This window comes from Heloderma suspectum, chromosome 2, assembly GCF_057233095.1.
Source record: "Heloderma suspectum isolate Gila_16-S chromosome 2, 16-S_ref, whole genome shotgun sequence".
Lineage (NCBI taxonomy): Eukaryota > Metazoa > Chordata > Lepidosauria > Squamata > Helodermatidae > Heloderma > Heloderma suspectum.
In genome coordinates, this window is record NC_139459.1 from 174,293,900 (window position 1) to 174,317,016 (window position 23,117).

The 23,117-nt window shown below is 48.8% G+C and overlaps 2 protein-coding genes across 2 annotated transcripts; one reads left to right on the top strand and one right to left on the bottom strand.

Annotated features, from left to right (window-relative positions):
- The first annotated feature begins 137 nt into the window (after window positions 1–137).
- On the top strand, window positions 138–12,955 carry FTSJ1 (FtsJ RNA 2'-O-methyltransferase 1). The gene is made up of 11 exons (XM_084836216.1): window positions 138–312; window positions 839–969; window positions 1,706–1,775; window positions 1,876–1,978; window positions 2,111–2,189; window positions 2,307–2,359; window positions 4,283–4,336; window positions 5,398–5,500; window positions 7,195–7,278; window positions 11,330–11,433; window positions 12,237–12,955. Exons 2-11 carry the CDS (start codon window positions 849–851, stop codon window positions 12,459–12,461), a joined length of 996 nt encoding a protein of 331 aa, XP_084692342.1. The 5' UTR covers window positions 138–312; window positions 839–848; the 3' UTR covers window positions 12,462–12,955.
- On the bottom strand, window positions 12,688–22,500 carry LOC146353319 (organic solute transporter subunit alpha-like). The gene is made up of 7 exons (XM_084836208.1): window positions 22,394–22,500; window positions 21,894–22,045; window positions 19,939–20,012; window positions 18,476–18,631; window positions 17,200–17,311; window positions 14,550–14,802; window positions 12,688–13,690 (listed from the first exon to the last, which is right to left on the bottom strand). The coding sequence occupies exons 1-7, from the start codon at window positions 22,458–22,460 to the stop codon at window positions 13,263–13,265; spliced, it is 1,242 nt and encodes a 413-aa protein (XP_084692334.1). The 5' UTR covers window positions 22,461–22,500; the 3' UTR covers window positions 12,688–13,262.
- Between the last annotated feature and the right edge of the window lie 617 nt (window positions 22,501–23,117).

Below are 23,117 nucleotides of genomic sequence, written 5' to 3' on the forward strand. Positions count from 1 at the left end.
GCGTCTCAAGCGGAGGACGCACAACGACAACAACTCCCGCGGTGCAACGCGGGTTCCCAGTCAATGAGGCTGAAAATACCGCAACTCCCATAGATCTTTGCGAGGACTCCAGTACGTGGCGCAAGCGCAGCGATCTGGGAGACGGCCGGTGTCTAAGCTGCGCATGTGCCGCGTCTGCGGAGCTGTTCCGCCTAATCCGCCTCGCGCGCGCAAGATCGTCATCAGCCGCCTCGCGGCGCGGCGCTTACCGGCAGCCCCCCTCCCCCCTCCGAGGACAGTCAAGAGCCGCTTGCCTCGCCCGAGTTTCTTCTGGTATTCGTGAGGGTTATTTCCAAGGCAAAGGGAGCTTTCTCACGCTGCGGGAGCTGTTTGCATTGCGACCCACGCGTAGGGCGGCCATGTGTCCAGTGGAGGCTGGTGCAAAATAGGTGCAGCACCTCGGATGGCTCCTTTAGCGTTTTGGCTGAAACCCGGTGTGGATGCACAGCCGCACTGAAATCGGAGCCACCAGCCTCCGCTGCATGTGCCCTCCGCTACAGAGGACCGTTCTCCATCAGCCCCAGCCAGCCTGGCCAATGGCTAGGAATGCTGGGAGTTGTAGTCCATGACGTGTGGAGGGCCCCAAGTTGTGGGCAGGCTGCTCCAGGGAGGGTTCCCCCGTGCATTCCGTGGGAGGTGGCAACCATTTTGATATCACGCGTGAGTGAGCCAGTTGCTGCCTTCTTCCCTCATGACTGGTCTGCCTGCTTCCAGTCTGTGGGATGTAACAAGCCAGTTGAGGTTCTTGGCTGGCACAGTGGCAAAGCAGGTAACGGACGAGTCCTTCTCTCGCATCCAGATTCGTGAGGATGGGCCGTTCCTCCAAGGACAAGCGGGACATTTACTACCGCCTGGCCAAGGAAGAGGGGTGGCGAGCCCGTAGTGCGTTCAAACTTCTGCAGCTGGACGAGGAATATCACTTGTTTCAAGGTGCGTCTGAAAACAGACTCCCAAATTACGTTGCCGGTTGCACGAGTGCATTTTGTGTTGTCTCGTGTAAGCGTTTGGATGAGCACTGTGCCCCCGACTTCTTAGGTTTGAGGCTTGGCCACAGAAGCTGTGAAGTGGAATATGAATGCTTTTGCTTTGGTATCTCCTATAAAAGGAGGGCTGGCTTCCAGCTGATTACACCCTTTCTCAGACGCTGTTGATCCTATTTTGTGGACTTAATGCTGCAACAGAGAATAGACTTGACAGGCTGGTCCCTTCTTTCTCATGCCTTGGAACCTGGGCCTCCCACATCACATGTTCACTAGAGGGCAGCGTTTGCCGCTGAATTGGCAGTTAGTGTGAAAGGAGGTTGCCTTTGAACATGTGCAGAGTGCTGTTTGTTCACAAAGACACTAATCTGGGATGCAGAGGCAGGGCCTCCAGGTGTAGCCTTCAGCAAAGTTAGAGCACTCACTTTTTACAAATTAATGCTGCTGTTCTCTAATCAGGAAGGGAAGCCAGGAGTCCCTCCCTTTACTTAGGGAGGTGGTGGGCTCTCCCACACTGCAGGCATTCAAGATGAGGCTGGACAGCCATCTGTCAGGGATGCTCTGACTTGGATTCCTGCATTGAGCAGAGGGTTGGACTCGATGGCCTTGTAGGCCCCTTCCAACCCTACTATTCTAAGATTCTTCTCTTGCAGTGATTATCCCTGATCTGCTTTGGTCTTTTTCAGGTGTCTCTAGGGCCGTGGATCTCTGTGCAGCTCCAGGGAGCTGGAGTCAAGTTCTGAGCCGAAAGCTCAAGTAAGCAAACAACTTGGAGGAAGCGTCTGTAGTGAGTCGCAGCCCAGGAACAAATGGAGGTTAATCCTAATACTTTCCCTCTCTTTCCTTCCCTCCACAGAGGAGAAGACACTAAAAACTCATCTGTCAAAATAGTGGCTGTCGATTTGCAAGCCATGGCTCCGTTGCCAGGAGTTATTCAGATCCAGGGGGACATCACCAAGGTATGTGCTACCCTGTGCAGTCTAGGATGAAATCAACCCTGAGTTCTGCCTCCACTCCAGCCTAGAGCAGAATAAGAGGCCTACCCAGTGAAGAGCCCCTTTGCCCACATACACCCCCCTCTCTGTTCCCAGGTCTCGACAGCCCAGGAGATCATTTGCCATTTTGAGGGGCAGCCAGCTGACCTAGTGGTGTGTGACGGAGCCCCTGATGGTAGGTGAGAACAACAACTTCCAGTCCCATCTGGGATCGGGATCTCTGCTGGCTGACATTAGCTTTAGAGGAAATGAGGAAAAGCTGCCTTGATGGCTGTTTCCCTTATTGTTGCAGTGACTGGACTCCATGACATAGACGAGTACATTCAGGCCCAGCTGTTGCTTGCCGTGAGTATCTCCTGGGGTGTTTATTTTTCACGTGTAATGACCAAGCTCAACCACAAGGGGTGCCCTGGGGTCCTCAGGCAAATGCAATAAGGTGGTGGCCCACCCTCAGTGAAGAGTTGCCCAGACTGCCTCAGATCTGGGAGCTTTGTAGCGGACAGGTCCAGCTTCAGATTTTGAGGGGGCCCTGGGCAGGCCATCCTTGGGGCTCCCCAGCACCCAACTGACCCTTCGGCACCGACGCCCACCAGCTCAGAGCGCAACACTGGTTGGGCTTCTCGGTGGTGGCAGCACGGCTGCTGCAGCCACCAGCCTCCTCCTCACTCTCACAGGGGCTCACCAGGCACTGCTGCTGGGTAAGCCCACTTGCTTGCAAGCATGAGGCTGCTGGGGAAGGGATGGGCGGCCGCGGCCTCCCCCTCATGTCTGCCCAGGTGCAGCCGCTCAGCTCCCAGCCCGTGACAGCGCTGTGGGTGCTACTTCCAGGCAAGGGAGCATGAGGGGCGTCTGGGGGCTGCAGGAGCAGCACCACCAGGGGCCCAAGTGGTGGTAGGCACTGGAGGGAGGCAGGCAGGCACGGCACCAACCCCAGCAGACCCCACCAGGGCATGTGGGCCCCAGCAAATGTCCTACTATGCTGGGTGCTGACATGGGCCCTGATATCGGACAGTAGCATATCGATCTCTTCGCCACCATTTGATTTCCCAGAAGGAACAGTCTGCCATTGGCTCCTCTGACAGCAGCCCCAGGGAGATCGGGACCAGTGCCTGATGCATAGACCTCCAAGGTTGAGCTGCATGGCACCATGAGACCGGGGCCGTCCCAGATGCAACAGCAAAAATGGGTATTCAGCAAAATAGTCAGCATCCAGATCAGAATCTCCACTTTCCTCCTCTTCTTCTTTTTTTAAAAAAGCATGCTTTGGCTCTTGTGGCTGTGAAAACAGGCTTACTGTTGTGCAAGCCATCTCTAGTGAAATCTCACAATATAATCTCTCAGTTGTAGAATTGGGCTTTCTTAATACAGGACATTGATTTTTGCGCTTGTAACACGTGTATATATTACATACACGTGCACTGCCCTGGCTAGCAGAGGAAACCGAAGGGGTCTTAAGCTGGAAGGTGGCTAAGCCCTGGATGCCAAGTGCTCAGCAGCTGATTCCACGAAGCAAACCTATCTTTCTCCTAATGGGCAGGTCTTAATCCCCCACCCCACCCTGCAATCAACTAAAAAAGAGGGGGTTGTCTGAGGCTTAGTTCTCACTGAAGGGGTAAGCCTGGAGCTGGGATGTACCACCTCACACTGGAGGGGGCTCACGTGTTCCTCCATAGATAAAACAAAATTCCTCCACAGAGAAATCCATATGAATGTTCCCCCATCCAAAAAATAAAATCCCTCCACATAGAAATCTAGACCTCAGGAAGATGGCTCTAGCCTAGTCTCCTCTCTGTCATGGTAGTTTTCTATGTGGAGGTGTGGGTTTTCGTACCATCTGGAGGAGCATTTTGTCATGTCAGCCTCTACCCACAGACTGAGAGCTTGTACAGCTGAGACATCAGTTTACCAGCTTAATGAGAGCTCGGCCTGAGATCCTCCATTTGGTGCTCATGCGTGGGGTGGTTGAAGAGTGCCAGTGGGTGAAGGGGAGATTTGCGTACAACTCCTTAGATATCTAGGGCATGGTGAATGTTGCTATTCAGTCTGCTTTATTCGCAGTGGCTCCTTGTTTGTGGAGAGAAAGAAAATAAGGCCCTTTCTTCTTAATCTAGGTTTCTTTTCTTGTCCAAATTGTCATGGAGAGCCGATGTTCCCCATGTGCCCTGCTGCAGAGACACCTTCTGCATCTCAGTGCCAAAAAAGCTTTACCTTAAATCAGCTTGCATTTTGCATTCCTGGGCATAAATTCTTTTCTTCTGATTCTTCTAGGCCCTGAACATCACTACGCATGTGCTAAAAAGAGGAGGAACTTTTGTAGCAAAGGTGAGCTGTGCAGGTGACCAGGGAAGAGTGAATGGGTACAGCCATGCCCCCTTAGCTGTAGTCAAGACAGGGCTGGGTGCTGTGGGCCCAGCACCTCACCAAAGCAGTCACCCTGCAGTAGTTTTCCAACACCAGTGATCTCATCAAACTGGTCACCTGAGCCTACATTCTATAGCAGGGGTGGGCAGAAGGCTGATCTCCAGGTATTTGGAACTTCAACTCCCCAAAGCCTCTGCCAGCATAGCCAATAGTTAGGAATGCTGGGAGTTGATGTCCCAAACATTTGGAGGTCTACTTTCTGCCTGCTCCTTTTCTATGGTGCTGCAGCGTGGGATGGGACTCAGTGGTGATGTCCATTCCGTGAACCCACTGAGACATCCAGCTGCTCTGGGAGAGGTTTACCTGGGTTGCCAGTGGGCCAAGAGCCAGGGGGTACATCAAGATCTAGGACAGCAACAGGGTAGCTTGGAAGTTGCTCCAGCAAAGGTGAGAGCTCCACTGAGCCCTTTAGGCAGTTGGGAGCACCTTCTGGCCCTCCAGAGGTTGTTGGACTGTAACTCCTATCATCCCTCACCATTGGCTTTACCGACTAGGGCTGATGGGCGTTGCCGTCCAACGACATCTGAAGTTGCTCATCCCTGCCATAAGGACTGCGGTGCTATCGTTTCTAAACTCTGCCCCACAGTTGCTATAAGAAGAGATCTTAAAGGGGCAGCACTGTGGTTTGTAGCCTCCAATGGCACTGGAAAGCCTGCTGGGAGTGGGTGATGGCCTTGTGGGGTAAGGTCTCAGAGCAGGAGCTTCAGGCTCACTGCTGGTGCTATTGGAGTCACTGAGCTCGGGTGCAGGGCTGGATGCCAAGTCTTTTGGGGACAACCTGGGCTTGTTCCTCCCCAGCATCTGGTGCTGCTGGGCAAAATGCCCCCGAGATCTAGGTTAGCCCCTCACCAGGTCATGCTGCTGGAGGACTCCCCTGCTTCTTTGTCACTCTCTGCGGCCTGGGTGATGTCAGAAGGCAGCTAATCCAGGCCTGACGGTGGCATCGTGCTCTCCCACCTCAGATATTCCGCGGGAAGGACGTTACCCTCCTCTATTCCCAGCTAAGGATTTTCTTCCCTGATGTGACGTGCGCCAAACCCCGAAGTAGCCGCAACTCCAGCATTGGTGAGTGAGCAGACAGTTTGTTGCAAGCCTGGCAATTTCCTGGGGCTGTTTGCACAAAACCTGACCATTAGAGAGCTTGTGCAGGATCACTAGAACCCCAGCTTTCCTCTCAAAACAAACAAAACATCCCCAAGTTTCTAGTCGTCATGACTGGCAGCAGATGTTTGAAAGCATGCAGTTGGTCTTGAAAAAGGCTTTGGTGCTCAGAGGATGGAGTTTTTGTGCCCTGCATGATGTGTGTGGCCCTTTGTTACTTTCCGCTACATTCTCCTAGCTGTACCATTCCTGCTACCCATTGGTTTGCCATCTCTCTCCTCCTGCCACCACACTGCTCTTTGCAACCACTTCCCAAAACTAAAATAAAAGAATTGAATAGTTCTAAAACAAAAAAAAAAGGAAAGAAAAAAAGAAAGTGTTATGGTGAGTTAAGAATAAATCATGCACATTGAGGACAGAAATGCAAAAGAAGCAAATACATACTGGCATTTGATTGCCAGTGCAAAAATATCAGCCCAGTTCAGAGGAGCACGTGGCAGGATCTGCACTTGCGAAGAGGCATTATGCAGGGCTTGCTTAGTTGGGGCTTTTCGTTGAGTTTGCTTGTGGTAGATTTTGAGTATCCTTGGTGCAGGTCTTCTAGGTGTGTCTATGTTGCGGCAGCTCCTCTTTAAATCTAGGCTGTATCACTTTTTCCTTAACTGCCTCTGTATATAAGTTGTTGTTGTTGTTCAGTCGTGTCCGACTCTTCGTGACCCCATGGACCATAGCACGCCAGGCCTTCCTGTCCTGCGCTTTCTCCCTGAGCGTGCTCAAGTCCATATCCATTGCATCGGTGATGCCGTCTAGCCATCTCCTCCTCTGCCGTCCCAAGCCCCTTCGCCACAACAAGGCAGTGATCCATGAAGGGGCTGTACATAAGTGCAATGTTTTAATTTAATACCAATCCCCTCCCCTGTTTGCTGCAGTCTCATTGGTGTCCCAGAGGCTCCCAGTTAGGCACAAAGGTCCATAGAACTGGAACAGTGTAGCCTAAATCTGGAATATACGATTTACCATGCTGTAGCAGAATGGCTGTTATTAGGATCGTGTGCATGAGGGAAGGGCCCTATACAGTGCAGGGACCCAGGGAGTGATGTGTGTGCACGCGCCTGTGCAACGCACCCTGTTGAAGGAGGTTAAGATCATTCAGGTTCAGAGCAGTGGGCAGTTTCGTCTCCCGCTGCAAATTTGTCCCCAAGGGCAGGGCTTCTCGCTTTCCTGTGCAGCGCAACAATCATTCTCTCAGGGACACTCTTGGCGCATGGGCTGCATGGGCTCCTGCCGCTGGTGAGCCTCATGTGTATCGCTGCAGGGGTTAGACTCCCCTCACCCACCGCATCCCAGAAGTCGGCCTCTTCACTGTCCCATACCACCCGGCGGGAACCATTTAGAGCAGCATCTGTCCTCATCTGCATAGCTCTGTGCCATTTCTTGATCACGCTGGTGTGCGACAAAAGCTTTGGGAGTTTGGCTTTTGTATATATAGAACGTTTTAGTGCAGAATGTAGCTTTTCTTTATGCAGATTTGGGGGCAGGGGTTGGACATTGCATGCTCCTCATGTGGCTTGATATACTAACTGAATTGGGGTCGGGGGGATTGCATATTTTAGCACAGGATGCCTCAAAAGCTTTTAACCCCCTTTCTGTCCTTCCAGAAGCCTTTGTTGTTTGCCGAAACTACAGCCCCCCGGAGGGCTACATGCCAAACATGTCCAATCCCCTGCTGGATCACTGTTACGGTAAGGAGCCCAAGCCTTGAAGGGGAAGGGCTGTTTCTGAGGATGCTTCTGTGCGAGGATGCCCAAGGGGTGGACTCTCTGGGGGGCAGAGAGAAGAAGGCAAAAGGAAGGCCAGGGGGGAGAAGGGTGGGTACATGACACCTGCAGGACCAGGGTGAGAGATGGGACTCTGGGGGTGATCAATGGTGGAACAGGCTGCCCTGGAAGGTGGGCTCTCCTTTGTTAAGAGGTTTTCAAGCAGACACTGCTATCAAGGCTGCTGTAGTCGTGAATATCTGTCATTGGCAGGGGGTTGGACTTGATGACCTTTGAGGTCCCTTCCAACTCTTGTGTTCTGTTGCCGCTGGAAAACCAGCAGCAGCTCTTGGTCTACCTCTCTTGTCCTTGGGGATCCCTGAGCAGGGACTCCGCAAGCAGCAACTGGAGGCAACTGCTTGGTTCTTGTCCTTGGGGTCAAAGCCTTGAGAAACCAAGCAGGCCCTGTAGTACAGGCGGCAGAGTAGAGGTCTTTGGGAAGGACTGGAAGCATCCTGGACTCAATGAGTCCTCAATGAGCCTGGAGGAAGCTGGGTGCTGGCTGTCATGGCTCCACCAAAGTTTCCAGCCAAGAATGTCCTCCCAGCCCGGAGGGGAGCCTGGGGAACTGTGGTTGCCTCCAGAACTAATGTGGAAGTCCAAAATACCAGGGGTTGCTGCTTACTGCCCCCTTAAATGTTCAAAAGAATACCAGGAAGAAGACAGCCACAAAAACCTGGAGTTTACCAAGCCCCGGGCAGGCCACAGTATGTGGCAGGCCACAACACAGAACGTGGCAGATCTGGAGGAAGTCCAGTTAATAGCAAAGCAGCCATATGTTTCTCTTGAAGAGCAAGGAGGCACATGCATCCAGTAACCCACTTCTCACTGGCCTGGTTCTGGATCTTGAATGAATATATTTTGGGAAACATATATTGCAGCCTTCCCCGTGCCTCCTGGGTGTGTTAAGACTGCAACTCCCAAACATCTGTAGAGCACGAGATTGGGGAAGGCTGATCAGTTATATGATCACAAGCATTTCAGACAGGAAAATCAATATAACAAGAGAGTCTTGTGGCACCTTACAGATTAACAAAATTCATTACGGCGTAAAGCTTTCATGGGCTAGAGCCCACTTCATCAGAAGTATGAGGTTGGCATGGGTGCAGAGCAATGAAACTGTAAGCAGGTGGTTGCCATGAACATGAAAGCCAAAAGGGCAGCCTGTGACAATTCAGCTGGAGCTTAAAGGTATGGAAATGGAAAACAAGCACATAGTAAATGGTGTTAACACAATCATCCTAGCTTTGTTGTGTTAACCCAGGGGGGTGGGCAGAAGGTGGATCTCCAGATTTTTCCGTTCCCAGAAGCCCCTGCCAGCATGACCAATGGTCCAGACCAGTGGTCTGGAATGCTGGGAATTGAAGTTCAGAATATCTGGAGAGCGACTTTCTGCCTGCCAGTGACAGTTAATTAACACTTGTAGCAGGACAGGTAACGTATATGATCTTTGCATTATCTAAATGGTACAAAAGCTGCTTATATGGATAGGAGTAAAATCTGGGGCCCAAAATTTAAAACAGAAGAGTTTGTCTGTCTGATTACTTTTTATAGTTGGTTTCTCTGTCTGACTTTTTTAATCTGTTGTCTGCCTCTCCCCAGAGGGTGTTGGCTAAGCAAGTCCAGCCTAGTGCCAAGTTTGCCTTTGGCCAAAGCTCCCAGCACTAAATCTCTAGCTTTGGAGGATTCAACCATCAGTTCAGGAAATACCTAGCAAGATGGGTTCAGACATGCACAGGATGTGGTCTCCTTGAGAGGCTGCATAGGTGATGCAGTTGAGTAGCCACGTCCTGGGGGAACAGTGGGTGGACTGTGCAATTGCTAGACACCATTTTCATGAGCAGGAGGACAATGCTGTAACTGTCTACAGCTGTCACAGGGGCAGATGATGAGAAAGTGGCATGTACACTTCAGGAACAGACTGTTGTTTCATTAACCTGACACTAAGAAATTGCAAGCTTCCTGTTCACAGAATGAATGGAGAGAGTATAGTCGTATGGGCACATTTCCAGTACAAATTGAAGCCAGTTGGAAAGTGGCTGGCTGGTCATGGCTCCCCCCCCCCCCCTGAATACTAGACAATTGCTAAAGCTCCCACATCAGTGGTGGCTAGCCATTTTGGCACGTATGCTGTAAGTAGAGTCTGAATTATGATGATACCACTTCCGTGTATGCTACAGGACTTGTGCATCTGGCATGGAGATAATGGCTAAGAATGTGAGCAGGAAGCCCCTGGCACAAATTCACTAAGTGATCTTAGACAAATCTTTCTCTCTCTGCCTCAGCGCCACCATCCTCAATCTGTAATACGGGGTTAATAATACTGATCTACACTACAAGGTTCTTGTAAGGATTTGCACAATAATGTAGATTTTTTAAAAAAAAAATTACAGTCTTAGTGCTATATAAATGCAAAGTATTGTCTTTTTACCCTTTCTACTTTTGCTTCATTTTCCTTTAAAATATTTACCTAGATTTCCCCCGCCCCTTGCTTAAACCCAGATATGTTCATCTAATTCCCACCTCTGGCCTTTTTCTTTAGTTGATATGAATTTATAGAATTCTTTGCCATTTTATATCTGTTCTGCTAAGTCCTTCCCATGGTTTTAAAAAGTCTTATCCCCACCCCTCCCCACCCCACCCCACCCCACCCCACCCCAATTAGCGTTCCCTTCAAAGATTTTTATCTGGCTTTCTCCTCATCCAGTTTCTGTGCTTGTTTCTCTCTTTTTCAACTGCTTTTAAAAATGTAATCGTATTAGATGCTGGGTCTCTGGGCAGCACTGTATCAATTTGCCTTTTGTATGGTGCCTAGTTGTGGCTGCCTAATAAAGATTTCATCACCATGATGTCGGGAGCAGCGTTAGAACTTGGTTGAGCCGTGCCACGATGTCCCTACCATTACAAACAGCTGGCATTATGGCATGACATACAGAATGCAACTCAGAATCCAGATGCAGTCCAAACTCCTTTATTTGCATAGAATGTAGTCCAGTTCAATCCATTCACAATTTCTACATCCACTGAGATAGTTACCCATGTTGGCGCAGCGGAGCCTGGTGCCCAGCCAGGCTGTGAACGCAGAAGCAGGTGGTGTGCTGTGTGTAGCTGCTTCTTTGATGTTCAAGTCTTCCTCTGAGTTCTGCTGATTTGGGGGTATGAAATACTCCCAAGTCTTTACAAGTTGTGGAAAAACACGTTTGTCAGCTACTTGTCCTGGTTGTAAATATATTGGGCTCATCTTATCTTTTTTGGAAATTCCTCTTCTTGATGCTAAAGGAAATCAGCTTTCCTTCAGAGGTCTTGACTGTTACTTCACCTGCTGGCAACATTCCTGAATTATATGACCTTTGCCTCAGGTTTGGGCTTATCTTGGGAGTCTCTTTGTCCAGTGTTTTTCTTCAAACTCAAATCATTACATGCATCTTGTTGTTCACGTTCCACAGTCAGCTTTAAACATACACACACCTGTTTTTCCAATTCTTCGGCCTTTTTCTTTTGGCAGCTCTGCACATTTCTTCTGGTGAAATTTTTTCCATTCAAACCTCAGGAACCCTTTCACCCCCAAAAGGGGGCCATTCTATGATTTTACGTGACACTGCTTTAAGCACTTCCAAACATTAGAAACCCCTTTCCTGAAGCAACATTGCAACAGGAGGGGAAAGCACCCTCCACCCCAAGCAGATTCCCTCAAAAGTTAAGCTCTGTGGGGATCTGGGGGAATCATTTCCATGAAAATGTGTTTGGGATTGAGGTGACATAAAATGTCACATCTACGGAGAATCACAACAGATCAGTAGTTGTAAGGATCTTCCTGAATCTTGAAGCGGGAGTGGGGACAAACCTGTGAGTACTTGGTCGTGGACGTGAACGACAGGGAGAAAGGTGGTGCTATGACAAGGGGAGGCAGGCTGTGTGCAAGACAAGAGTGATTCTCTCCTTGCATCTGGCACTTACCAAACCTCCTCTAATACAGATGTGGATTTTAACCAGTTGGAAGGTCCCAATCGGGTCATCGTCCCCTTCCTGGCTTGTGGAGATCTGAGTGCTTATGATTCTGACCGGACATACCCTCTACAGGTAAGGCTTGGTGGTCTACTGACCTGGCTGGTGGTCTGGAGATAAGCAAGGATGAGTCGTTCAAAGACTGGCTCAGTCTGTGCCAGAAGGCCTTTGCTCCAGATGAGGAGCCAGGGCAAAGCTAGCAGCTTCATAGAACCAGGGGGACTCTTGTGGGCCCCTGCTCATTTGATCCTTGCTGAATTGGTGGCTACAAAGCCACTGGCCATCTACCCAGGTGACGCTAACAAACGTCTTCTCCCAGCAAGGTACCACAGTTGGTGCAGGCAGTAAGGGACCTGTTCCACTGTTCGAGTTTCCAGTTTAAGACCCCTAGTGTGTTAATGCTCTTGGCAGGGGAAGCTGACAGCCAGTGGGTGAAATGGGCAGTGTGGAGATGGCAGTAGAGCAGGAATGGGGAGCCTCGGGGGACCAAGCTCCCTTTCCCTGTCCCAACACCTTCCTGCCAACCACTGACTGTTTGGTGATTTCCCACCAGTTTTTTTCCCTTTCTAAGAGGTTGAAAGGCCTCTCCAAAGGCTTAGTTACTCACAGTGAGAGCTTTAAGCTGCAATAGGCTGGTATTCTTGGCCCCGCCCCCTCTGTCTTCGGTGCCATCCACCCCTGGAATGCGGCCCCCAAGAGCTGCTCTCAAATCAAATTTGACCCTCCAGTCGAAAGAGGTTCAACCCTCCTGGGGCAGGGAATGATGAAAGCTATTTATTAGCACAGAGAGGGAAAGTTAGCAAAGGGGTCCCTAACAGTTGGGAATGTGGTGTTTTATCCTCTAGCTTTATCCTCTCCCTTTTTTCCCATTTCGGCAGCTGGACCCTGAGAAGAAATATACCTACGTGCCCCCCACCCAGCCCCCCATCCGTCCTCCCTATGAAGAAGCCTGCTTCTTAAAGAAACACAACCTTCTCACCAAGGAGCCAGCACCCCAGCCGCAAGCTGCCCTCTGTGAGCCTCCGCAGCAGCAAGAGCAGGGAGCGGTGTGCTTTCCTCCAGAGACTGAGGTCATTGATGCCTTGGAGCAACTGTCCACATGACATAACCACAGATCTGGGGCAGGGCGGTGGGGAGAGGTGCGTGTATGCATGCTGCCCCCTGCTGGTGTGAAAGACTTTTCATTCGGTCCTTCTTGGTTCAGTGCTGGCTGGTGGATGACAGGAGTTCTAGTCCAACACATCTGGAGGGCACCAGGTTAGGGAAGATTGGCTTATAGGATTTCCTGTTTTATCCATCTAAAGGCCTAACAAAATCTGCTGGTACTTGAACAATCCAAACGGCATCATTTTTAATAAAGTCTTGTTGCTTGTTAAAGCTTTCTTCAGCATGGTAACTGGCTAGAGGGCTTACTGTGGAGCCCCCTGGTTCAAATTCCTGTGCAGCTGTCGAGGGGCAGCCTTGGGTTAAAGGGCCCTCTCTTGGCCTAACTTATCTCATGGGCTGGCTGTGAGAACAAGTGAGAGAAGGGAACTGTGTAATGTTTTGAAACGTGCTGTAGAAATTATCATTTATGAACATGTACTGTTTCCCAACCACTCCTCCTGTTCTGCCCGCTGCATATGCTTCCTGTTTTTTTTATTATTCTGTCCTCAGATGGTTTACTAATTGGCCTCTTAAATCACACAGTCAGCACTTGACATACAGATGGACTGAAATCCCCCACAATGCTTTTCCTCATGGCAAAAATGCTCTGACCCTAACCCCACCCCCAAGCATGGCGTTCTGCATTGCCATCCCTTTCACCTAGCATTCCTCAGATCTATCGGCCTTGTTATCTGTCCTCTGAATCCAGGCGTTGCTGTGTTCTCCCTGAAGGTAGGGCCGCTCCCTGGAGATCGGGATTACACAACAGTGACGCCATCAGCCTCCACTTTGGCAGCTTGGGCTTGGATTCCAACTGATGATGGTTCAGGCCCAGCTCTTTGATGTGGGAAGCTCCCCTTACGTCCCTCCGCCCTTGGCGCTCCCATCTTCTGGTTGCAGCTTTCCCACCGTCTGTCCACAGGTTGCCCCACAATGAAATCAAACCGGTCCAGTGGGGAATGCTCAATCGTATACAAAGACTCATCGCAGAGGTAGCCAGGGTTTGCTCCTTCCATGGATACAGCATCTGCAGGGCTGCAGCGGCCAGACGGCGGCCCCTCCGTCTGGGAAGCCCGATGGCGAGTGGCCCACTGGGCGTCCGGTTGTGGTTCAGCTCTTCGGAAAGAGTAATGGGCGAATAGGCCAATGAAGAACATCTCGACAGCCAATGAATAGTAGAAGATCACTGGATTGGGGAAAGGAGAGTTAAAAATACAGTGACCCCTACAGAAAGGACTGCGCGTAGGCCTGGATGGCATTTCTGGCTGACCCCAGTGTGCCAATCCAGCCTACAATGGCAATTTCATCTTGAACTTTAGTCAGATGCTTAGTCCCGACTTGGGAAAGAGTCACCCCTGCAAAGACTCGGGCTTTCCTTCCGTTCCACCTAAGGGTGGATGGGACCAGTGCTGTGTGGGATAACAAGATGGGCAACTTTCCTGAGAGACCAGGCCAGAGGGCGAGGCGGCCTGCCAGTTGTTATGCGTTGGATCCAGACTACCCATGGGCAGAACTTCACCCACGGGACACTCTGTTGCATGCGTGGGAGGCGCTATTTTGCTGATTCCCACCGCAAGCACCAACATTGTTTCATTTTCAGTTCCTGCTGAAGGCATTTTTATTTAAATAAGCCTTCCTTGACTAACCAGCCACGGTCCTATTGGTACAATCTGATTTTAAGGGTTTTAATTCTGTATTTTGATGATGGCGATGATGATTTTTCTCCCCTTTCTGTTGTTCACTGCTTGGATATTTTATTGGATGTAGAGTGGTATATAGATCTTGTAAATAAATACATGCAGCCCCCTGAAAGGCTGTACCGGAGGGTTGGGGGACCCTCTGGCATACCATGGAGGTGGTGTTGGGGGCTGTAATGAGAAACTGGAAAACATCCCTGCCCACTTTCCTCCAGAACAAGTCTCTGCTGGATCTCGGTTCCTTCCATGAACAGAAGGAGCCCTCCCTTTTTGGCAAAGGGCATGTCTGGATCCATTCTGACAAGTGCTCCCCCGCTACAGTGAACTCGCCCCATAAAGCCAACGTACTTTGGGCGCGAGTAATGGGCGGGAGAGGTGGATTGCACGGGATGGCCCCCACTGCCCCCATGGTCTCCAGGATCCCACTCTGCAGGCCACAGAGGACCAGGCCCAAGATGATGCAAACGAATTTGGAGCGCAGGTTGTAGCCGCTGAGCGCCGGCTTGGTGGCCTTGTAGAAGAGCAAATAGCCGTAGAAGGAGAGGAAGGTGGAGACGCCTATGATGGCATTGATGTAGGAGTTGGGGTTGGTGTAGCCCACCTGTATGAGAGGAAGTAAGGAGGTGCTGTAACTCTCCACAATGCATATCTGGGCTTAATCGTCTGAACAGCACAGTGAAAATCTACACATCAAAAAAAGCATACATTGAGGTCCTAAAGCTTAGGGGAGGGGCCATAGCTCAGTGACAGAGCCCCTGCTTTGCCTGCAGGAGGTCCCAAGTTTGATCCCCGGCATCTCCAGGTAGGGCTGGAAAAACTCCTGCCTGAAACCCTGGAGAGCCAGTGCCAGTCAATGTCGACAATACTGGGCTTAGCTGGACCAACGGTCTGACTCTGTATAAGGCAGCTTTCTCTGTTCCTACCAGTCTAGAGCACCTCTAATTCCTCTAAAGGGGTAGGCAACGTGGCATCCGCAGGCACCAAGGTGCCCCTGGACACCTTCCTTAGTGCCCGCCAAGGTGCTCTACCCTGCCCACTTTTTTATTTTTTAGTAACTAAGTTTCTTACTGGCAACTGGGATCACTTCAAAGCAAAGTCAGAGCTGCCAGCTGCTGCCATCTTCCTTTCCAATGAAGGCCTCTGGGCCACATGGGCTCAGAGACACGCTTAGGAAATAAGGATGTCAGTGGCTGCAGAGTAATTCCTTCATCTGCAGCATGCCCATTTTGTGGTGGTGCCTAAGACAGTTCCTCAAATTGCTAAATGTGCCTCAGGTCCAAAAAGGCTGCCTCCCCCTGCTCTAGAGAGCACCTCTCTCATTTTTCTAGATCTAACAGAAAAGGTGATGCCTCAACACTCATACGGAAGCTCAGGTTTTTACTATAGCTGACACTGAACCATTAATCAAGTTCAAGCTTTCACGGGCTTTAAAGAAAAGGACAAGATGCAAGATTGCCATGGCTCCTCCTATCTAGAAAAATATACATCCCTGACTTAATGTACTTCCATCAGTGGGAATTCAGTGGTGGACTGGGCTGAATCTGGTGATGGCTTTGCTTACACCACTCCACAGCGCTTCTGCTGTGGCTACCAACCAAGGTAACATTATAATGTTCTCTCCTGCTTACATCTGTTGACCCCTCAGCCCCAGCCACTCCTCAACCTGCATCCTGGACTTGTTTGAACTATGGCCTTCTTGCCAGCTTTCACTCCCAGGGTTGTGAAATTGTATTTCTATTTTATTTTTAATCCTGATGAGCAACTTTTCAGATGAAGCCATAGATACCAATTAACAATAGCCCAGTTACCTATATGTCAAGCTTGCCCAACCTAATGCTTAGCGGCATGAAATCCTTTCCATATCAACCTCCAGGAATACCAACATTCTCTCCCATCTATCGGCCAAAGAAAATGCTGCCAAATTTCAACCAAAGGTTCCTAAAGGAAGTTATGGATGTACACTCAACCCCCCAGGATCGCCCTCTGCAGTAGCAATTGGAAGGTCAGTCATGGAATACCTGCTTCCATATGAAGTATAGAGGTAATCTGGATTATTGCTGATCTGCGAATATAGATCAGTCTAACAAAAACATGAAAGCTTATCAGCCAGGCGTGTTTGTATGCTGTGATTCCATGGGAGTGCAGAACAGCTGCAGAATTGATGACCATAAAGCAGCAGTGAGGAATGTCTGGCCCTGCAGTAGTTGGACTACAAGTCCCACCAGCCTTAGCACAGCCAATAGTGGGGGATGATGGGAGTTGCAATGCAACATCTGCAGGGCAACAGGTTCCCCATCCCCAGCTTAGACTATGAGTGCCATTAGTTACGTAGCCAAACTGGCACCACCCATGGAGAAGAGGGAGGTATGAGAACGCTTGGGGTAACCATGAGTTTGCAAAGTACAAAAAAATTACCAAAAAAGTCCTAAGGGGGGAATACCCAAAAAACAGCTGGATGAGGCCTGAGCGTGCTCAGTGTCCATGGAATGCTAATTAACTATTGCTGGGATGGATGGACAGGAAACTAGGTGGGAGTGGGAATGGAATGGAGTATCCTGAACAGAAGTCCTCCACGCTGCAACATTTTGTTGCAGGCTCCACTTGTAAATTATATATAATGGTTCTGAAATGCAGAATACATTACGCAAAAGAAATACCAATAATGATCATTTCTATTATGCATACAGGTTGCTGAATTTGGGCTGCCTTGGCACAGCATTTTGATTGGTTTAGCCCTATCTATAATTAAGAGCAGCTGTGTTACTCAGTGATGGACGACACTGCCTAGATTCCATTCAGCTCAATCCAATGGAAATATCTAGCATCAACCTAACATCTAAGGGGAATGGGCAAGCGCCACGCTATCAAGCCTGCAGCATCAATGGAAATACCACATGCCCATGCTCTGCTTAATGGGAATGTCCAAAATTAACCTGTGTGCATTAATGCCCAGCCTCTTTACCCATTGGCCATGAATTCCAGGGCCAGAATCACTCACATCACCATAGTCATATTTCTCATCGGTCCAGAGGATAAGGGTGACAAAAAAGAGGATGGTCCGGATGAGAGAGAGTTGGTACACAGCTAGTGTCATACATCGTAAGTTTGTTCTGCAGAAGGGAAGAAACAGATGAAACAGTGATTTGCTATGATGTAGAGAAGAGAAAAAACAAAGATGGATTAATTATTATCCTGACTATGCTGTGGCATAAGGCCTCAACCAAATTATTCAACAGCATTGTTGTCAGTGCTGTTACTGCCTGACACTGAGCATCAAGAGTGTGCTGGGGCAGGCACTGATGCTCAATGGATGGGTTGCAACCTAAAATGGATTACACAAGCAGCACCATGACCATATTTGAGGGGAGTGAATGGGAGAAGGGAGGAGAAATGACAGATTAAGCATCTCGAGAATTTCACCTTTCCCGTTTTAAAATGTAAGTTTCTAGCCCTTAAGATGGTAAAGATAAGCGTGCAGGGAAGGATTAAACAGCGGGGAGGCTGAGCAAGAGTTCCAGAGCAGGGAATGGAGGTTTAATGCCCTGGTGAGCTCCACCCCCATGCACAGGAAAAAGAATAGATTAGGCAAAATAATAAAATATTTACTCATTTGTATAAATTATAATAATCAAATAATTAAATAATAAATTATTTAATAATAATAATAATAATGTCAAATAATTCAGCCTGCCATTTTTAACAAAATGTTAAACCAGGCTAAATTATTTCAGCTTTATAAATTATGCAAATTATCATATATTTTATTATTATTATTAACAACAATATATTATATTATATTATATTATATTATCTTTTTTAAAATAACCAAAGTGCAGAGATTTTACAACCATGTAGAAATAGTGGAAAATACAGTAGGAGAATTTTAATGTGAAGGACTAGAAACTTGGAGTTGTTGCATAATGTGAGTGTGCATCGGAGTAAGACTTTAAGGAGAGGAAGATATCATAAGGGATCGTCATCATAATTTGGTATTTATAGGGTGCTTTTAATGCACACTTGGCAGGTGGCATTGTACAGAAATAAAAACAAAAACACAAGTCTTTGTTTGCTGTCTCATAATTTAAAAACCTGAGGCAAAAGGAAAGGGGACTTGGGAGGGAAAGGAGAAACTTCACACAAGCTGATGGAGAGGAAAAATGAATTTGGCTGAGATGTTCTGAATCAGTTCAGAGGGGAGATGTGGCACAAAGGCGGGGCGGGCTCCCTTTAATGTGCAGGCCCAACTCTGACCAGGCCCAAAGAGAGGCCCTTACCGGTTGACAGCAAGCTCAGGAAGGCAGCAGCAGAAGCAACAGGGGAAAGGATTTGGAGAAACGCACTGCCCCTCCAGTTGCCGGAACATTCGGTCTGAACCGCCAAAGAAATCTCGGATCAATGCAAGGAATTTCCAGAAGGTGATGGAATGGTAGCTGTGGCAACAGAAATAACGGTGTTACACTAAGACTGGCTTCGTATGAAGTGGAAATAAGCTATGTTGGTCATCCTACATTGTCTGAACCGAGGCCTCTTTACCATGGTGCTGCTGTGGTTATAAGTTTAGTAGTACTGTGTCTAAATGCAGCTACATCTGGGGTGGTGCCCAGTGAGTCAATGGCAGGTACAGGTAGACAGCCAATGGGGCCAGTTTACCGAGGGAATCTAGAACCACACCTGTGTTTTCATTTTTAGGCTTTCCATTTGAAAAATGTTTGCAGTGCTTCTGTCCTCCGCTGTTGGTTTTATGCTGTGGCTATTTTAATTTATTTTAGAATTTACATGGTTTTATTATATTTATGTACTGTATGGGTTTAACCTTTGTTTCATGAACTGCCAGGAGAGCTTCAGTTCTTGAGGCGGTATAGAAATGCAATCAATCAATGCATTTCAAAAGCTGGGGTCAGGATTCTGCTCCAGAATCTGTTGCAGTCTGAGTTTGTCACTGGTTTTGTGAAGGTGACGGTGTGCCTTTAACAACTTTATTCAATTGGCGCAGCTTTCTCCACATGCAGGTGTCAATGAAAAAGCAAACACACACAGTGGCGATTCTTGCAGCATCTTGTAGAATACCCAAACTGCAGGGTCACCTCAAGATATTTTGCTGCCAGAGTAGAGCAGCGAATGGTACCCCCTCACCCTCAAGTCAGAGTGCCTAGTATCCCAGGCTAGTACCTGAGGCAGAAAACCCTATAAAGGCTTCTCGTCCTCTGCGACAGTAAATATGCAATAATGAATCAAATAACTTAACCATTTTCTGCCCTTTTATGATACCCAAAACCAGTTGTCTGAGGAGGAGACTGCCTCACTCTGCCTAATGCAGGGGTGCAAAACCTCAGGCCTGGGTCCCAATTCAGCCCTCCAGGGTTCTCCAGAAGCCCCCACTCCTTCCCTCGCCCTGCCTCCTTTTCTCATTTGGTGGTTTCCTGACTTTTGTGCAGTTTTTTTCCCCATTCAAAAAGGCTGAAGTGCCTTTCCTAGTGCTTGGTTACTGGCAGGAAGAGCTTCAAGCTACAGTACGCTGTTTTTTGGCCCTGCCCCTTTTGCCACGCCCACCACTGGAATGTGGCCCCTGAGAACTTCTCCAAAACGGAATTTGGCCCTCAGCCTGAAAGAGGTTCTGTACCCTTGGCCAAATGGTAGGGCTGGCCCTGCCAAATTGACAACCTTAGATAATTCCCATAGGATACATTTTCACCACCAAATTTAATTTCACCCCTCCTCCCCTTCCAAAGAAACTCACATGGAGGCCACAAAGTTACAGACAAAGGAGGCTCGAGGAATGAACAAGCTGATGAGGGAAGTGAGGCTGAAGACCTGTTTGGTGAGGAGAGATGGGTTAGGATATTAGCAGTTTGAAACTGGTTTAAATTGTGACTTGTCCCTAACCAAGGCAGGCACACCCCAACACCTTATGTTGTATACACAAGCGTATACCTGTTTTTTCTGCACAGAGGAGATTCTAATCCCCCTACTGATTGCCATCCCAGTCCACTGTGAAAACAGGCTGCCAGGCCTCACTGAACTGCTAAGTAGAATAGCAATGAGAGCCAGTGTGGTGTAGTGGTTAGAGTCTGGGACTAGGACTTGGGAGACCCAGGTTCAAGCCCCCACTCAGCCATGGAAGCTCACTGGGTGACTTTGGGCCAGTCACTGACTGTCAGCCTAACCTACCTCACAGGGTTGTTGGGAGGATAAAATAGAGAGGGGGATTGTATATGCCACCTTGGGCTCCTTGGAGGAAAGGCAGGATATAAATGTAACAACCAAAGAAAAATAAACCAAAAAGTGGAATAACAGTAATTGTTCTGTGGAGTGATCTCGTGCACCCTAGCATGAGGCAGAGTCCAAGAGCTGCCTTCTGAGGTAGATTTGGCATGGCAATAAAGGGTATGACAGAATGTAATTTTGTTCAAGAAGGGTTTTTTTACAACTCAGTTTTAAAAGTGATATTTTTATGTGCCATGCCCTTTACACACTGATGATTATGAGTACTAAAAATGCATATTTTAAAAAGGTGGAGGAACAAGGAATATTTTGGAAAACTATAAATAAATATGCTACGAGTCTTGTGGCATAAGCTTTTGTAGAAGCTTATACTCTGCTTGTGGGCAGCTGGTTGGCCGCTGTGTGAACAGCGTGCTGGACTAGATGGACCTGGAAGGGCTATTCTTACGTTCTTATGAATAGAGTCCACTTAATCTGTTGCATGAAGCTTTATATTTAGCTTACACACGCACACTCACGCAGGGGTGTCATCAGTAAAAATTGTAAAAGGTGGGGTTGTATGGTAATGAAATGCAAGAAGCAGAGTTTGTGACAATTAAGGCTTGCATGTATGCAAAATAAGCGCAGAGCTCATTCACAACACCAGTGAGTGTGCCAATGAATCTGGTAGCACCCATTACTGCTGTAGAGAATGGTTGCTGTGCTTATTTTGCATACCTTTAAGCTTGAGGAGAATTAACACAGACTATCCTTTTTACATTTCATTGCTACCTACTCTCACCTTTTACATACCCACAAATCCTCTATGCCCCTGTCAATTTAGGATTGCACTTTCATGTATCCGACGAAGTGGACACTAGGCCATGAAAGCTTATGCCATAACAAAATGCTTAGTCTTTAAGGTGCTGTAAGACATTTTGTTGCTTTTGCTACAGACTAACACAGCTATCCAATCAGGAAATGGCTTTAGTAGCGTACTTTGGGGACCCCGATTGCTAACTATCCGACGGCATCGTGCAGCTATTCTGTTTTTTTCCTTCCTTAATTAATTTTGTCTAGTAAGAAAAAAAGACAGAAGCAGCTGTGGGAAACACAGGCAGGCTACGAATGGAAGATAACGTGGTCTGGATCCCTCCCCCCTGCAAAATTCCATGAATGAGGCAATATGACTGCACAATAAAAGCCTCGTCTGGAAGCGCCCTAATTCACAGCAAGGGCCACAAAGAGATCTGTGTGCCTCAGGAGTTTGGGTGTGGATCAAAAGGAAGGAAGGTGTTGCTGTTTGGGTTTTCAGCTTTGGGCACCAACATTTCTTGGGCTGGTCCTGGGTATATTGCCCAGTCCTAAGCAGGTTTTACTCAGGGGTTCAGTGGGACTTCCTGGGACCTTTTACTTAGGATCCTTCTAGCCACAGAGCTGGAGGTTGGGGCTGGGAGAGAAGAGCGTGTGCTTCCTTCCCTCCATTCTTACCGGATAGACCCCCAGGATCCAGAGCAAGAGCGTGGTGCGGTGGGAGCTGTTGCCATGGCGCAGGAAGAAGCCTATCTGCTCCAGGAAGAGGCCGGCCTGCACAAGGCCCAGGAACACCGGGACCAAGAAAATCCAGAGCTGGGCCTTGATTACTGTGGGAGAGGGGCAGTTGTGGGTCAGAAGAGAAGGAAGGCGTCATCCCTCACCCATTCTAATTCTTATCTCACATCACATTACCTGACCTGGAAGCCCTTCCTTCTAACCTTAGATATTTGAAGGCAGGCTGGGCTTTACAAGTGTGAGGAAAAGGCACTCCATTATTACTTTGCTTTCAGCCCATCCTTGGGATGTGGGCAAAGTTGAGGCGAAACTCCGGGGAGCCCTGGCTGAACAGAACCCTGCAGGCTTTGCTTGAACCGGAACCTGTGCCTAACCACCACCATTTCCGCACCACAACCTGGTTACTGTGCTCTGACCTTCCTTGGATTCCCCATCCTCACCTTGAAAGATCTCCGATGACAGAGGGAACTGATCGCTGGCAAGGGAGCAGTTTGGGGCACGCACCATTGTCTCCTCAGCAGGGCAAGTGTCTCCAGGTGCCTCCCCCCACCCCATCAATAACCTCCTCCTTTCCCATCATTAGTCACCGAATTAATCATTGACACAGGCCAGAACTGGGTGTCTTGGCAACGGGGCCAAGTCCAGCTCTCTCCACCTGCCAAGGATTCCCAAACAGGTAGACTGTGCATCCATGTTGGGGAAGGGGAATGGCTCCGGTTCTAATGTTTGAGCAGTATAGATCTGTGCAATAGGTGCATTCTGGACCCTTGTCCTTCCTGGCTTATAAAAGTGGTTGGGGGGTGGGGGGTTGGCCGAATGGATAAGGGAAGCGGTGAATGCCTCTTTACAACAAGAGAGAAGGTGCTGAGACCGCTGGCGGTTTTTTTTTTTTAAACCCCTCCATATTGGATAATTTCCAAAACGTCTCCAATATTCCATTCTCGGGCAAGGTGCTGGAGCTTGTGTTGGCTTCTCAGATCCAGGGGTTACTGGATGAGATGGATTATTGATCTCCATTTCAATATGGCTTCAGGCCTGGCTATGGGACAGAGGCAGCTTCCGTCACCTTGCTGGACGATCTATGCCAGGAATTGGACTGGAGGAGTATGTCCCTGCTGGTCCTCTCGGCAGCTTTCAGTACCATCGATCACAGTGATCTGTCTG